The sequence below is a fragment of the Chanodichthys erythropterus genome, chromosome 12, assembly GCF_024489055.1.
Source record: "Chanodichthys erythropterus isolate Z2021 chromosome 12, ASM2448905v1, whole genome shotgun sequence".
NCBI classification, from domain to species: Eukaryota; Metazoa; Chordata; class Actinopteri; order Cypriniformes; family Xenocyprididae; genus Chanodichthys; species Chanodichthys erythropterus.
The window spans coordinates 45,686,411-45,702,628 of NC_090232.1; the positions used below are offsets into that span (position 1 = coordinate 45,686,411).

Here is a 16,218-nt window from a genome sequence, read left to right on the forward strand (position 1 = left end):
ATTCTTTTTGCAGCCTCCTTTTGCCAAGAGAACAGCTCTGAGTTTTCTCCTATAATGCCTGATGAGTTTGGAGAACATCTGAGAAGAGATCAGAGATCATTCCTTCATACAGAATCTCTCCAGATCCTTCAGATTCCAGCTCCATGTTGGTGCTTCTTCTCTTCAGTTCACTTCACTTCACTCATTTTCTTTAGGGTTCAGGTCAGGGCACTGGGATGGCCATGGCAGAAGCTTCATTGTGACACATTTTTGTGCTGGTTTTGATGTTTGTTTTGGATCATTGTCCCGACAGTTGATCCAACCACATCCCATTATAAGATTTCTATCAGAAGCGTCAGGTTTTGATTTTTTATCTGTTGGTATTTGATAGAATCCATGATACAATGTATCTGAACAAGATGTCCAGGACCTCCAGCAGAAAAACACAACATTAAAGATCCAGCAGTATATTTAAGTGTGGACATGGGGGCTTTTTATCCATGTGTGCACCAAACACATCTGGTGGATTTGCTGCCAAAAAGCTCTTGTTTTAATTTCATCTGACTATAGAAGTCGGTCCCGTATGAAGTTCCAGTGGTGTCTGAAAACTGAATATACAGGAGATTGTTTCTGGATGAGAGCAGAAGTTTTTTCTTGAAACCCTCCCAAACATCTTGTGGGGATGTAGGTGCTTTTGATAATTTTTTTTAGGCTTTCTGAGACTCAAGACTCAACGAATCTCTGCAATTCTCCAGCTGGGATCCGTGGAGAGTCTTTGGCCTCTCAAACTTTCCTCTTCACTTCACATTAGGATGATTTAGACACACATCCTCTTCCAGGCAGATTTGTAACATCTTTAGTTGATTGGACCTTCTTAATTATTGCCCTGATGGTGGAAATGGGGATTTTCAATGCTTTAGCTATTTTCTTACAGCCATTTTCTATTTTGTGAAGCTCGACAATCTTTTGCTGCACATCAGAACTATATTCTTTGGTTTTTCTCATTGTGATGAATGATTAAGAGAATTTGGCCTTTGTGTTTCCTCATGTTTATACTCCTGTGGAACAGGAAGTCATGGCTGGACAATTTCATGTTCTGCACTTCATGTTTTTATCTTGTAAATTTGTATATTATTATTTTATTCTATTTATTGTGTGTCTTGTCGCTGTTACTGTGTTGCACTGTGGAGCTTCTGTCACTAAAACAAATTCCTAGTATGTGTAAACAACATACCTGGCAATAAAGCTCTTTCTGATTCTTCTTCTAATCAGATATCGCTACAATGTCCATGCAGTTACATGTATCTTCAGGTCGGTGAGGCTGTAGAGGTGTGCAGTGACGCGCTGTCCGAGGTGCTGATCATTCACACAGTCACGTGTTTGTGTGGAAAGATCAGAGTCCTTGAGATGCCAGTAGACCTATAAGAGCAAACTATAAAAACATCTGTTTTTTTTTTAAATAAAGTGATTAATGATTTCAATATAAGAAGAATGTCACTGCAACTTTGTCTTTCATCTCATAGTGTTTTTTTTTGCACCACTTTTGTAACCTATAAAGCCCCAGAGTCTTGTTCTGGAAGAGCTGGTGAAACTGGTGAAGAGCTTCTTCTTTTCGTTCAGCACATCGAGCTTCAGTTCACACGCCTCATGACATCAAACCCCAGAAACACCTTCTGTAAGAGCCTGTTTGTCTTTACACTTTGAGAGCATCTTGAACTCAATATAGTTAAACACATTCACTAAATTACAGTATAGCTACAGGATTACAGTCAATTATCAGTTATTAAATCATCAAATCTTTGACTCTGTTTATGTGAAATATCTGCTGATTTGTGTTTGTGTTCATGATGTTTAGATGTCAAAGAGTTTCTCAAGAGGACATGTTACACATTTATCTTGCATCAGCATATACTAAAAAAGAAAGAAAAAGAGGAAGTACAGAGGAAAGTCACATTGTCTGAGTTTCGATATTATTTCAGCAAACTCATGATGAAAAATGTCTTTAGTTCAGCTCCTCTGACTACATGTGTGTGTGTGTGTGTGTGTGTGTGTGTGTGTGTGTGTGTGTGTGTGTGTGTGTGTGTGTGTAAATGTGCACTAGTGTCATGTGACTGGGAGTGTTTTGCACTCATTCAGAGGAAGTGAAGAGAGACAGGATGTGTGAAAACAGTTAAACTACTGCATTCAGATCATAGAGTCATTTTTACACACAAACACTGCAGATGAAAGTAAGGTAGGACAGATATATTTTTGCAAAAACATGTTGTTCTACAGTTTCACTAGAGAGATTATTGAATATGATATATTAAGTGCTTGTTTCATATGTATCTCCTCATGCAAACAAAAGTTTTATATTTTTGTAATTGTAACAATCTACCTCGTGTCTTCCAAAATGTTTCGTCTTTTCTCTCTGATTTCTCTGCTTGTGATTCCTGTTGAGTCTGAACATAAATCATATTTTCACACATACACCGAAGAAACCTCCATCTTTCAGCATGTTTTGTCTGTATTTCTGTATTTAATGACAGTTTAATGTCAAGAAAGCGTAGAGTTCACAGTTCTGCTAAACTGATACAGACACTTCAATATGAACATCTTTAACTGTTCTTTCTCAAAGCAAACATCTTTCTCATATTCTCTCACAAAGATTTAACAATAGTGAGCTCTACAGAGATAAAGCTTGTGTTTGACATCTGGAGACATTAACTCTCTTCTCCAGTTGTTCTTGTGTAGTTGAGATGACGGTCACACATCACCAGGAAGAGGAAGACCAACATTTTTAAACCACACTTTATAAAGTGTGAAATCTGCAGGCGTTTGACGGCTTAAACTGATGATGATTTTGTCATTTGGTCGTCGACACTGACACACTGACACTGCAGAGCGGTAAGAACATTTTTACCATTATTGTTTATGAGTTAAAATAATTCAGCAGGGCTACGACTGATATTTATCAAACTGTTTTAGGTGAATGTTGATTTGATGAAGTGATTTGAACTCCAGAAGCTCAATATCTGTTGTAGATTCATGTGTAAATATTGTGTGAAGCTCTTTAGACACACGAGGCCTGACATGAGAAACATCTTCAGTTCACGTCAAGCCTTCAATGAGCCGTGAATTATTCTGAAATCATCATGTGCTTTATCTGTCAAACAGAGTTTGTGATGTTGTATAGAGATGAGGCTCATAATGTGATAATCGTCAGTTTTCTGATTGCAGAAGTCACTATGGTGTCGTCTCTCATAAAGTATCTTCCTCTGATCGTAGTGATCATGACTGCGGGTGAGTCTTCAGTTTCACTCACTATACAGATATTTGAACTAAAGATGATTGAGATCTTCACACTTACAAACTGACATCAGTGTTTTACTGTCAGCTGACATAAAAATATTCAGAAGTTAAAAACTATTTGATTAAAACACCTGAAAGTCTCTTCATTTCTCATTTCTGTGTTTCAGGGGTTGATGGTCAGCAGGATTGGGGAGTGAATTACAGCCCTTCATATGTTTGTGCATTAAAGGGATCAACAGTGAAAATATCCTGTACTTTAAAATATCCTCCTGGTCATGTGATCAGAACAGCCTTCTGGACCAAACATGTTGTAACTGATGGAGAATCACCTGATCCAGAGGAGAGAGGAGGGATTCAGTGTTTGAGTGAATATAAAGACACTCACAGCATCACTTTGATGAATGTAAGAGAAGCTGATAAACACGTCTACTACTGCAGATTTACTACAAACATTGATGGTGGAAATTGGACGGGGATTCCTGGAGTTCAGCTTGACGTCACAGGTAAAACTAGTGAACTCTCAGAAATAGACCAGAGAAACACACATATTACCCATTGAACAAATTGAATTCACAGTGATCTAACAGTGTAACCTCACAACACACTCACTGTGTGCTCATACTATGGTCACAATGTGAGGTCACCACAGACAGAAATTCTATTGTTCTAGAATGTTCTGAGAACATTATATTATGTTCTTGTAATGTTTTCAGCAGCTTGATTTATTTTTTGTTACCGGAATGTTCTCTTGAATCACTGTTGAGATTCATACACTGGATCTTGATGTCTGAGTGTGTCTAATTGAATCAGTAGTTCAAAATGTTTAGTGTGTTTTTAAAAGCATACAGATTAAATCACTGGATCTCATGCTGTAGAAACATGTAATCAATTAAATGAAATAAACAATATATAATGATCTAGATCAGCTGATCAGAACACTACATGATTATTATATTTGTATCATCATCAGCATCATCATCAAGTAGCTAATATCATCTGATCACATTTTCTCTTGCTTTTCTTGCTTTAATAAACAGTTACAGCAGCCAGAAAAAAACTAACATTAAAACATCAACTGAATAAAACTAAATAAAACACTGACCACCATAATGGCAACATCAAATCAAACTATTATTTTCAATAAATCATCAACATCTAAACCTCTGTTAATTCTCAATAAGAGCTTCTGTAGACGTGTGTCAGAAATAAAGTCAGTCTGGTTAGTAATAAGTGAAGCTGGTAATGCTGTTTGTGGAGTTGTTGAATCAGATCTTCAGAGATTTAATGTCTTTTATCTTCAGTTGATTTCATCTTTTTTTCTGTTCTTGTTGTTTCTCTTTCCTTCAGTGATTCTGCTTGTTAACAGCAGGTGTTCATCAGTGTCTGAATAAACACGTGTTTTCATTCACTCTGTCAAGTGGGCTATATTAGTGAACTAATGTAGGGAATAGTGAATGAGGGTATAGGGTGTGATTTAGAACACAGCCTCTGAGTGTGACTTTGAGCGATGTTAACTCACAGTATATTGCTGTAGTATACTTTCTCGAAAATGTCAAATATTACCCAGAATTCATTGTTTTCTATGGTATATTTTGGTTTTAATGGAAAACAGCATGTTGCTGTTGAAATTTGGCCATTTTTCTACAGCAATTTTTTTACAGTGTAGCAGTATTAGTATCAGAGATAGTGACCTTCATTCATAAAAAGATGTCATTAAAAATATTTCCACAAAGATTCAACACAAAATGCACTAACAGGCAAAAAAAGCTCAATGAGGGTGTTCAACCACTAAAAAACAAACAAACAAAAAAGGTTAAGTAAAAAAGGAAGGAAAAGTTGTACTTCTTCAATGTTTTCTGGTTGTCAGTCTGAACTGCTGTTCTCAAAAACGCTCATGCAAAGTCAAGATTTTCACTCAGTAATAAACTGCTCTAAGGTTTCTCATCAAAACCTGTTGTATGCCTTGTGAACTTCTGAATGGTACAAGTTGTGTGGGAATGTTTTCTGATGTCTGAAGAACATCACCGTTCACATTTCATTTTGTGTTCAGTTTAACTGCTATTAAACAGTTGCAAGCAGGATTTTTCTCCTGTTGTGTTCTGAAAAAAAGGAGGCCATGTGGCTTTAGAACAACACAAGGGTGACTGATTATTATTGGGTGAACTCTCACTTTAAGCTGACAGTCAATCAGTTGTTGTTGTTGTGTCAGACCTGCAGGTGGAGACACAGCAGAGAGTGAAAGAGGGAGATTCAGTCACTCTGACATGTAAAAGCAGCTGCTCTCTGACTGAACAAACAACATTCATCTGGTTCAGAAACACACAGAGATTCACTAAAGGAATTGAGAAAGAGAATCAGCTTCATCTGCAGTCAGTCAGTCGTTCTGATGCTGGAAACTACAGATGTGCTGTAAGAGGACAGGAACATCTTCGCTCTCCACCTGTTTATCTCAAAGTAGATTGTGAGTACAAACTGATTCATTAACAGTGAAATATTTCACACACTTGGAATCTCTAAATTGCATTTGTTGAATATGTAAATCTATTGTAGGCCCACAGAAATTGGGAAAATAATATTTAGTAGTGTGTTGTAAAAAGTGCAGAAGAAAATAAAAGATTTCTATGTTTGTTGCTGAAACTGTCTTTAATTATTTTCCTCATTTCTGTGTTTCAGGGGTTGATGGTCAGCAGGATTGGGGAGTGAATTACAGCCCTTCATATGTTTGTGCATTAAAGGGATCAACAGTGAAAATATCCTGTACTTTAAAATATCCTCATGGTTATGAGATCAGAACAGTCTACTGGACCAAACCTACTATAACTGATGGAGAACTACCTGACCTGAGAAATGACCAAAGAAAAAAAGGAAGAGTTCAGTATCACAGTGAAGATAAAGACACTCACAGCATCACTTTGACGAATGTAACAGAAGCTGATAAACACGTCTACTACTGCAGATTTACTACAAAAAAAGCGGATGGAAAATGGACGGGGATTCCTGGAGCTCAGCTTGACGTCACAGGTAAAACTAGTGAACTCTCAGAAATAGACCACAGAAACACACACACACACACACACACACACACACACTGAGATAATTTGTTATGTAACTGCCACCTAATTCATTCTTTATCACACTGAAGTGAGGCTGAGTTCACACTGTGATACAGTGCTGTGTAGAAACTGATACATGTGACCAGAGGGTGGTTTCATAAAACAAGATTAGAAAACAAGCCAGGCTTATTTTAGTTAGTCAGACTTATTGTCAGTTTCATAAAACAAACTTAAATTAGCTCAAACTCAGTTACTCTGGCAACTTATGCTGGGAAACTAGCCTGGTCCAGAGCAGGCTAACCATCAGGCTAAACTGAGCTCCTCTAACTGACCAATAGGAACACATTGATATTACAGCTGACTCTCTCACATACAGTTGCAAGAAAAAGTATGTGAACCACTTGCAGAATCTGTGAAAATGTGCAAAATTTTAACAAAATAAGAAAGATCATACAAAACGCATGTTATTTTTTATTTAGTACAGTCCTGAGTAAGATATTTTACATAAAAGATGTTTACATATAATCCATAAGACAAAAAAAATAGCTGAATTTATTAAAATTACCCAGTTCAAAAGTTTGTGAACCCTTGATTCCTAATACTGTGTGTGGTTACCTGATGATCCACGACTGTTTTTGTGTTTTGTGATGGTTGTTCATGAGTCTCTTGTTTGTCCTGAGCAGTTAAACTGAGCTCTGTTCTTCAGAAAAAATCTCCAAGTCCCAAAAATTCTTCAGTTTTCCACCATCTTTTGCATAATTGAACCCTTTCCAGCAGTGACCGTAGGATTTTGAGATCCGTCTTTTCACACTGAGGACAACTGAGGGACTCAAACTCAACTATTAAAAAAGGTTCAAACATTCACTGATGCTCCAGAAGGAAACACGATGCATTAAGAGTCGGGGGGTGAAAACTTTTGAACAGGATGAAGAGGTCCAAATTTTTCTTACGTCACTTATTTTTTTTCATTTAGTACTGCCTTTCGGAAGCAACAGAAGATACTTGCATGTTTCCCAGAAGACAAATAAAATACAATTTACCTTGATCTTCAAATTACAAAAGTTTTCACCCCCATCTATTAATGCATCATGTTTCCTTCTGGAGCATCAGTGAATGTTTGAACTTTTTTAATAGTTGTGTTTGAGTCTCTCAGTTGTCCTCCATGTGAAAAGACGGATCTCAAAATCATTCAGTCACTGCTGGAAACGGTTCAAATATGCAAAAAATGCTTGAAAACTGATGAATCTGCAGGAACTGGAGGATTTTTCTGAAGAACAGAGCTCAGTTTAACTGCTCAGGACAAACAAGAGACTCATGAACAACCATCACAAAACACAAAAACAGTCGTGGATCATCAGGTAACCACACACAGTATGAAGAATCAATGGTTCACATACTTATGAATGGGGTTATTTTAATAAATTCAGCTATTGTTTTTTTTTTTGTCTTGTGGATTATATGTAAACATCTTTTATGTAAAATATCTTACTTCACAGATTCTGCAAGTGGTTCACATACTTATTTGACTTTACTAACCACTATCAGTCAAGTATATATATATATATATATATATATATATATATATATATATATATATATATATAATTAAAATAATAATAAAGAAAAACATAATTAAATTAAGTTCACGGTTCTCTGATGTCAGTTAATGGTCACGTGACATACAGGTAAACAAATAATACATTTCTTCTTTTATTAGTAAGTGTTTTATTTTGAATTTTGCATCTGAGCATCTGTGGGGCGTCCTCAAACGGACGGTGGAGGAGCGCAAGGTCTCTAACATCCACCGGCTCCGTGATGTCATCATCAGTGGAAGAGGATCCAGTGGAAACCTGTGAAGCTCTGCTGAACTCCATGACCAAGAGAGTTACGGCAGTGCTGGAGAATAATGGTGGCCACACAAAATATTGACACTTTGGGCCCAATTTGGACATTTTCACTTAGGGGTGTACTCACTTTTGTGGCCAGCGGTTTAGACATTAATGGCTGTGTGTTGAGTTATTTTGAGGGAACAGCAAATTTACACCGTTATACAAGCTGTACACTCATTACTTTACATTGTAGCAAAGTGTCATTTCTTCAGTGTTGTCACATGAAAAGATATAATCAAATATTTACAAAAATGTGAGGAGTGTACTCACTTCTGTGAGATACTGTATATACCTTTAATTTGGAGAATGAGAAACTGGGGAAGTGTCTTTAGTGCATCAGACATGTGTCACTTTGCTCACAGCTGATTGGTCCAGTTTCAGTTTGAGATGTCTTACCCAGAACACAATCTGCCCCGATGGTGATGAACACCACTAAAAGCCCCAAGTAGGAAAAGCTGCAGAGCGAAGATCTTCAAAATGGGGCGTGAACACCAAAAGTGGGCAGAGTAATGTATGGCCCGGCTTATTAACTTTATTAACCACTTATCTCCTGAAGTGCCATTTTCTTCAGCATGCTATTCAGCACAAATCCCTTCCTCCCATTTCACTGGTTAAGGCTGGAGTAGGATAGGTTTAGGGTTTAGCTTTGGCTGTAGCATCATGTAGGAAATCAGCACTGTGATTGACATGACCAATGAAATCTTTAGAATTGGCTGCAGGATAGAGTTTATGCTGAACTGATGTGTGTCATGTGCCTCTCTGTCAATTGGAGGAAGTTACGCCCTATTTTGGAGCTCCAACAAATATTAAGAAATCTCAAGACTGCAGCGATACTCTTCCAAAAAACAGACTACTTTCATGGTGCCTAAAACCCAGGGATGGCAGAAACTAAACTGAATACCTGGCTAGCCCTGGTTTACATTGTTATAACTTTGTTATTATTCTAAATTAGTTGTTGTTGTGTCAGACCTGCAGGTGGAGACACAGCAGAGAGTGAAAGAGGGAGATTCAGTCACTCTGACATGTAAAAGCAGCTGCTCTCTGACTGAACAAACAACATTCATCTGGTTCAGAAACACACTGAGATTCACTAAAGGAATTGAGAAAGAGAATCAGCTTCATCTGCAGTCAGTCAGTCGATCTGATGAAGGAAACTACAGATGTGCTGTAAGAGGACATGATCATCTGATCTCTCCTGCTGTTTATCTTAAAGTTGAATGTGAGTACAAACTGAATCAAGAGTTTGTGTTTAAAGATTCTTCATGAATCCAAGGTTGATACATCAGTAAAAATAAAAGTCAAAACATAATACAGAAAACAATACATAATGGCTCACAAGAATGATTTAAAAATATATTAATGAATAAAGACAGAGAAAAGTAACGGTAATCAGGTTGGGCAGCTTGAGAAACACCTGTTCAGAATGACAATGGAGAACAATAAATACAAGATTATTTAACAGCCAGTGAGAGAGAACGCCATTGAGGCCAGTTTATCAGAAATCCCTGATGATGTCACACTGCTCCCATGGATCGGGAATCCTCTCTCACGGCCACCTAAAGACTCAAAATAAATATTACACAGACACTCTTTCAGGTTCATCTGTCTCACGTGTGAAATGATCTTCATGATCTTCTTGTTTCAGGGGTTCAGAGACCTGCTCTGCACACAGTTTCTGGGATTGTGGCGGGATGTGGAGGATTGATCATCATCATCATCATCATCATCATCATCATCATCATCATCGTGTTCATAAAGTGAGTGAATGTTGAGCAGCTCCTGCATTAAAATATATTTTCAAAAATTAACATGAATGAAGAATTTGTTGAACTTTGACATTTTTAGTACTTTCTTTTATTTTTTATTTTTTTCTTCAGGAAGAAGAGGAGAGACGGTGGAGCTGAAATTATTGGACAAAATCAGGCAAGTTTAGTGATTCATATCTGAATCTACAATGACATGGATATTATATTTAACTAGAAAATACAAATATTGACAAATATTTGACATGAAGACAATCTGGAAAACAACATACAAGTAACTCACAGTCACATGTGTTTCTGAATGATTGATCTGTTGTTATATTTCTGTGATATTTTCTGTGATAAACTGCAGGAGGATCGCTCTGACAGATCAGCAGAAACGGCTCTGACCAATGACGTTCCACTGTATTCACTCGTATCAGCCAATCAGAGGGATGATCTGTATGATGACATTAAACCAAAGAAACCTGAACGCTCCGGGAGAAAACAAGCAGAAACAGACTCTGGAGATGTTGGAGAGGTTCAGTATGCCAGTGTGTATCACTTCAAGAACAAAGACATGAAGAAGACTGAAGAGAACGACTGTAAGACCATTGAGACGCATCATCCATCTGAAGCCAACAGGTGAGAAACCATCATTCATCTGAACCCAATAAAACATGATCAATGATGAATCAGAGCTCTCGTTCTTGTGTTGTTGAGATGTTGGATTATCATCTGCTGGTGGGACTTTCTGAAATGCCACATTAACATATTTAATTTCTCCCCAGATCTGAGGACATTATCTACAGCTCAGTCAAATAAAGAGCATGTGATCAGAGCCGCAGCCTGTTAATGTTGAGTCCAGGTCATGTTTCCATCTCCCTCTCCTTTTGATTTCACCAGTTTACACATTTATAGGTCCGTTTTGCTGTTTAGATAAGGTTAAATTTCAGTTTAAAGTAAGCTTGATTATTACAATCTTAACTGATATCACAAACACACACAGCCTTCATTGTACAAAAGTTGTATTCACTCAACTTACCTTTTTGAGTTGAGAAATCAAAATTCCCTTGATCTTTCAACACATAACAGGTCATTTTAAAAACATCCTGTAAGTTTCAGAACTCAAATTTTTTTTTTAGTCTAAAAACAGCTTATATTGAAGTCAATCTGCCAAAACGACAGGCTGTGGAATGTGCCACTTTATGACATAATAGTGTGGCTAAACACCGCCTCCACAGAAGAAGATCAACGCCTGCTTCTACATCACTGCCTGTTTAGCTCCGCCCACCGATTTGAGAGGCAAACGCAGGTCTAGGCAGAAACCAAACGATAAAGATGGCTCCGAAGACAACAAGACGCTGTGCAGTGCCAAGTTAAAGAAAAATGTAGTTACAAACATAGGATCAGGAGGAGCTTAAACATTCAGACCTGCCAATCATCACTAGTGTTTATAAGGCTTTTAGGATAGATTTTAAAGTCCTGCTCATCATGTACAAAGCTCATAATAGACAAGGACATAACTATATTGCCAACTCTCAAATTAATTATATTCCACCAATAACTTTAAGATCATCTAATGCAGGTTTACTGGAGGTCCAGAACTATAAACGAAAGAAAACTGGTGATGCGGTCTTTACTAATTATGTCCCCAAACTGTGGAAAATCAAACTGAACACGCAATAATCTGAGCTGAACAGCTGCTTCATCACGGACACATGAATAACAGAAGACATTTGTGAGTTTTGTTTCATATTGGGGACTGAATGTAAATATCACTTCATCCAGGACTGTTTTTTGTTTTCTGTGTAATAAAGTGTCACAATATAATATGAAAAACTGCTTCAGTGCATGAGTGAACTGTCTGAATGAATCAAACTGAATCACAAACAATTTCAGGCATTTTTTCCAAAGTCGAATTAGATCAATAGCAATTAATTCACAAATGGCGTGTTCTGATTCAAAACAGCTGACAGAAAACACACATTATACGATTGCTGAAATTAAAAGAAAAAAACTGAAAAAAACTGATGTTAAAATTCAAGGGTCAAGAGCCAAACTGAAACAAACACTGATCACAGTAATGGTGATGTTAAATGAAATAATTAAATCATCAACATCTAAATCTCTGTTAATTCTCAATAAGATCTTCTGTAGACGTGTGACAGAAATAAAGTCAGTCTGGTTAGTAAGTAAGGCTGGTAATGCTGTTTGTGGAGTGGGAAACTTCCCGCTAACAGTGTTTCACTGAACATTATTTGACTGTTTTTAGAGAACGTTTCATACCTTTAGGAGAACGTTCAAGGAACAAAATCAATACTTGCCACTAAAAAAAATACTAGAACAAAAACATTTCTAGCTGGGTTGGCTTGATCTTAAAAGACTGTATTTATTTTAGAATAATTTATATCTTTGTTCAAATTTCAATAGCATGTGTTGTGCTGTAGTTCTGTGAATAAAACCAACATCTAAATCTTCTTCTAGAAACCAGAAACACATTGAGATAGAAGAATACGTAATGTTTAACTCATTTATTACCAGGTTTGAATTTAATTCAATGGTGTGTGTCCTGAATTACATGAGAGAGTAAAACTTGCATGTAAATGTTGTTCTATAACAAGACACACACTTTGAAAGTTGACATGTCAAACCAGTGGCGGCACAAGGCCGGGGCTTGACCCACCAGAAATCTGCTCTACTCTCAGTGTAACTTTCATTAGAAATAAATCATTAAAAACCTTAAAAAACCCCTAAAAAACTAACAAACAAAAAAACAAGGATTAATAAATGTGCCTTTAAAAATGTTTTTTAATGGGGAAGTCAAGCACACGCTCAGGTACGACGCACAAGAATACCTATTATAATAAACTCCTCATCAACAGTGATCATTTGAAAAACAGAATTTAGAAAATCTTCCTTGTATTTCATCTTCATCTCACTCCGGCACAGTGGGTGATTACATGAGAATACCTGGACTTATTTGTAATATTATATTAATTGTTTGTATTAATACCAGTGTCTGATCTTGTTAGTTGTGTTTTATGCAGTCAAGGTAAAACTGAGTTTTAAGACACTAGGATTCATTTTCACCTCCAGTATTTTAAACTTTCAGAGCAAAATGAACACATTTAAAACATTTTATCATCATTTACTCAATATGTTTCTGAAGTGTGAATTGATATCATATTTTATATGAATATGTAACAGTTAAATGTGTTTTAGCTTATTGTGTAAGATTTAAGCCTCATTCTTACTGAAATCATCCAATACATTTTACAATAAATAGATAAAATAAACATTTTACAGTCAGTTGGTTTTAAGTTTAAATAAAATATTTGTTTTGTTTTTGCTTCCCATTTAGCTTTGGCCTCAAAAATGGATTAGATGAATTTGGCGGGTGTTAATCTCCCATCCTGACTGTGTAACGCCTGACTCGTGCATTTTAAATACATTATCTTTATAATTCATATATGATGTATCGTCATATCTTCCATTAACATGATTGGTTTATAAACACATAGTGAACAATACAGAAAAAATACAACTTTGGTAACCTTTATTGCTTCTAAAATCAACATCTAAAAGAATCAGATGAGAATCAGCTTCTGTAATGGGCAATAATGTGCACTATATCTTTTTGACCACTAGATGGCAGTAAAGTCAATGGAAGTCTAGAAAAGATTTGAGTAATGAATCTAGTTCCTCCATTTTGAGAGGCTGTTCACAGCAGAGCCGGGTGGAGCGTGAAGTCCAGCTCCTCCTCTCTGAATGTAATTTGGGTGTAATGGGCGGAGCTAGAAGGTCAAACCACACCCTAACCCGACCCATTACTCCATCCCTCCACCCATAAGATCCACAGAGCTGGAGATGGAGGTCATTTGGCTCTTCGTTGAGCACCACTTGTCCATTTTTGGGAGTTAAATAGATCCGTTAGTGATGTACTAATGTTTTTGAATATTCCTGTATCTGTCGTCAGTCTGGTGTCTCAGTGCTTGTGTTTTCTGTCAGAAACTGACCCACTTAAACACAATGTGGTTGCTGATGGTTAAGACTGTTATTCATGGGTATGTGTGTCACCCACCGCTTCATGTGTTAAACACAGAGTTTGTGTGAGAAAGAGGAATTGAAACTAAGAGCTGTAAAGATGCTGCTCAGACGCTCCTGCAGACATGATGAACATCTTTAACTTTTCTTTCTCAAAGCAAACATCTTTCTCATATTCTCTCACAAAGATTTAACAATAGTGAGCTCTACAGAGATAAAGCTTGTGTTTGACATCTGGAGACATTAACTCTCTTCTCCAGTTGTTCTTGTGTAGTTGAGATGACGGTCACACATCACCAGGAAGAGGAAGACCAACATTTAGCTGCACTTTATAAAGTGTGAAAACTGCAGGCGTTTGACGGCTTAAACTGATGATGATTTTGTCATTTGTGCGTCGACACTGACACACTGACACTGCAGAGCGGTAAGAACATTTTTACCATTATTGTTTATGAGTTAAAATAATTCAGCAGGGCTACGACTGATATTTATCAAACTGTTTTAGGTGAATGTTTATTTGATGAAGTGATTTGAACTCCAGAAGCTCAATATCTGTTGTAGATTCATGTGTAAATATTGTGTGAAGCTCTTTAGACACACGAGGCCTGACATGAGAAACATCATCAGTTCACGTCAAGCCTTCAATGAGCCGTGAATTATTCTGAAATCATCATGTGCTTTATCTGTCAAACAGAGTTTGTGATGTTGTATAGAGATGAGGCTCATAATGTGATAATCGTCAGTTTTCTGATTGCAGAAGTCACTATGGTGTCGTCTCTCATAAAGTCTCTTCCTCTGATCGTAGTGATCATGACTGCGGGTGAGTCTTCAGTTTCACTCACTATACAGATATTTGAACAAAAGTCACACTTACAAACTGACCAAACACCAGAAAGCTTCTTTAATTATTTTCCTCATTTCTGTGTTTCAGGGGTTGATGGTCAGCAGGATTGGGGAGTGAATTACAGCCCTTCATATGTTTGTGCATTAAAGGGATCAACAGTGAAAACATCCTGTACTTTAAAATATCCTCTTGGTCATGTGATCAGAAGAGTCTTCTGGACCAAAACTGTTGGAGGTGTTGAAAAACCACCTGATCTGAAAAATGACCCAGAAAAATTAGGAAGAGTTCAGTATCACAGTGAAGATAAAGACACTCACAGCATCACTTTGACGGATGTAACAGAAGCTGATAAACACGTCTACTACTGCAGATTTACTACAAACATTGATGGTGGAAAATGGACGGGGATTCCTGGAGTTCAGCTTGACGTCACAGGTACAACTAGTGAACTCTCAGAAATAGACCAGAGAAACAGTAAATCACACTTTAACACCTCTAGTCAACTTATCATCTGTAATTCACACATCTTTGGATTGTGAGGGAGACCAGATCTAAAGGAAAGGTTTTCTGGCTCAGCTGAGACTCGAACCAGAGACCTTCTTGTTGTGAGGAGACTGTGGTCACGTTTACATGTACACTTTTTTATCATTCCTATTAAATTAATTCTGATTGAAAGATTCGTTGGACTGTTTACATGAGATGTTATCCAATCCATATGTTGGCGATTTCAATCGGAATGATGCGCACATTAGCGTATGTCCTGTTTGCTGCCTTTTATTCCTGTCAAGATGGAGTTCCATGATTTCTTATGAACGCTATTTTTATGTAAAGTGTTGCTCTTAATCTCAATTCTACCCCTCCATCCTCCAATAAAATATTCAGTGTTGGTTCTGGGAAAGTAAAAAACGTCCAGTTTTTTTGACATTAGAGGAACGTTTTTTATAAGGTATCATGTTCCTCAAACGTTCTTTCTACTTAATTAGGGCCCGGGCACCGATGGTGTGAGGAACCTTTTGTAATTGCTCGGTCAAATATTCTTCTTCTCCGAAATGAATCGCATTTTTGAGGGCCTAAACATGCTCAAAACTCAAGAAACTCTGCAAGTAGAGTATCATACACCTTGTGTCCGAATAATGATTTATTACCCTGATTTATGGCTAAATTTATGTCCCAAATGTTCTGTGTGTTGTCACTCAAGCTGACTGGACAGTGGATGTCAAATATGTTTTATGAGGGCTGTGAGCCTTGATTGGCAGGTTAGTGGTTGTCAATAGCTGTTTTTTATGGTTGAATTTATGGTTGTTGTCCCCTGATTGGCAGGTCAAGAGTGTCAATGAGATATAGAGTGAGTTGGATTTATAGTTAGATATATG

The 16,218-nt window shown here is 37.1% G+C and overlaps 2 protein-coding genes across 2 annotated transcripts in view; both read left to right on the plus strand.

Annotated features, from left to right (window-relative positions):
* The first annotated feature begins 2,169 nt into the window (after nucleotides 1-2,169).
* On the plus strand, nucleotides 2,170-14,268 carry LOC137033167 (carcinoembryonic antigen-related cell adhesion molecule 1-like). Its single transcript, XM_067405337.1, has 11 exons — nucleotides 2,170-2,207; nucleotides 2,699-2,865; nucleotides 3,199-3,261; nucleotides 3,438-3,773; nucleotides 5,480-5,731; nucleotides 5,944-6,291; nucleotides 9,180-9,431; nucleotides 9,858-9,969; nucleotides 10,090-10,135; nucleotides 10,328-10,599; nucleotides 10,746-14,268. Exons 3-11 carry the CDS (start codon nucleotides 3,207-3,209, stop codon nucleotides 10,777-10,779), a joined length of 1,707 nt encoding a protein of 568 aa, XP_067261438.1. The 5' UTR covers nucleotides 2,170-2,207; nucleotides 2,699-2,865; nucleotides 3,199-3,206; the 3' UTR covers nucleotides 10,780-14,268.
* Nucleotides 14,269-14,284: 16 nt separating this feature from the next.
* Nucleotides 14,285-16,218, plus strand: part of LOC137032387 (B-cell receptor CD22-like) — a 36,534-nt gene continuing 34,600 nt past the window's right edge. The window contains exons 1-3 of the mRNA XM_067404143.1: nucleotides 14,285-14,425; nucleotides 14,759-14,821; nucleotides 14,933-15,280. Coding sequence (XP_067260244.1) covers nucleotides 14,767-14,821; nucleotides 14,933-15,280 — 403 coding nt within the window. The 5' untranslated portion in view covers nucleotides 14,285-14,425; nucleotides 14,759-14,766. The remainder of the gene's footprint in view (nucleotides 14,426-14,758; nucleotides 14,822-14,932; nucleotides 15,281-16,218) is intronic.

What these genes read in the sequence shown, in the direction of transcription:
- LOC137033167 (XM_067405337.1), top strand. Translation starts at nt 3,207, where the DNA reads ATGGTGTCGTCTCTCATAAAGTATCTTCCTCTGATCGTAGTGATCATG. An exon ending in AGCTCAGCTTGACGTCACAG is followed by an intron (nt 6,292 to 9,179) that starts GTAAAACTAGTG and finishes TTGTTGTGTCAG; the next exon opens with ACCTGCAGGTGGAGACACAG. An exon ending in AAATTATTGGACAAAATCAG is followed by an intron (nt 10,136 to 10,327) that starts GCAAGTTTAGTG and finishes GATAAACTGCAG; the next exon opens with GAGGATCGCTCTGACAGATC.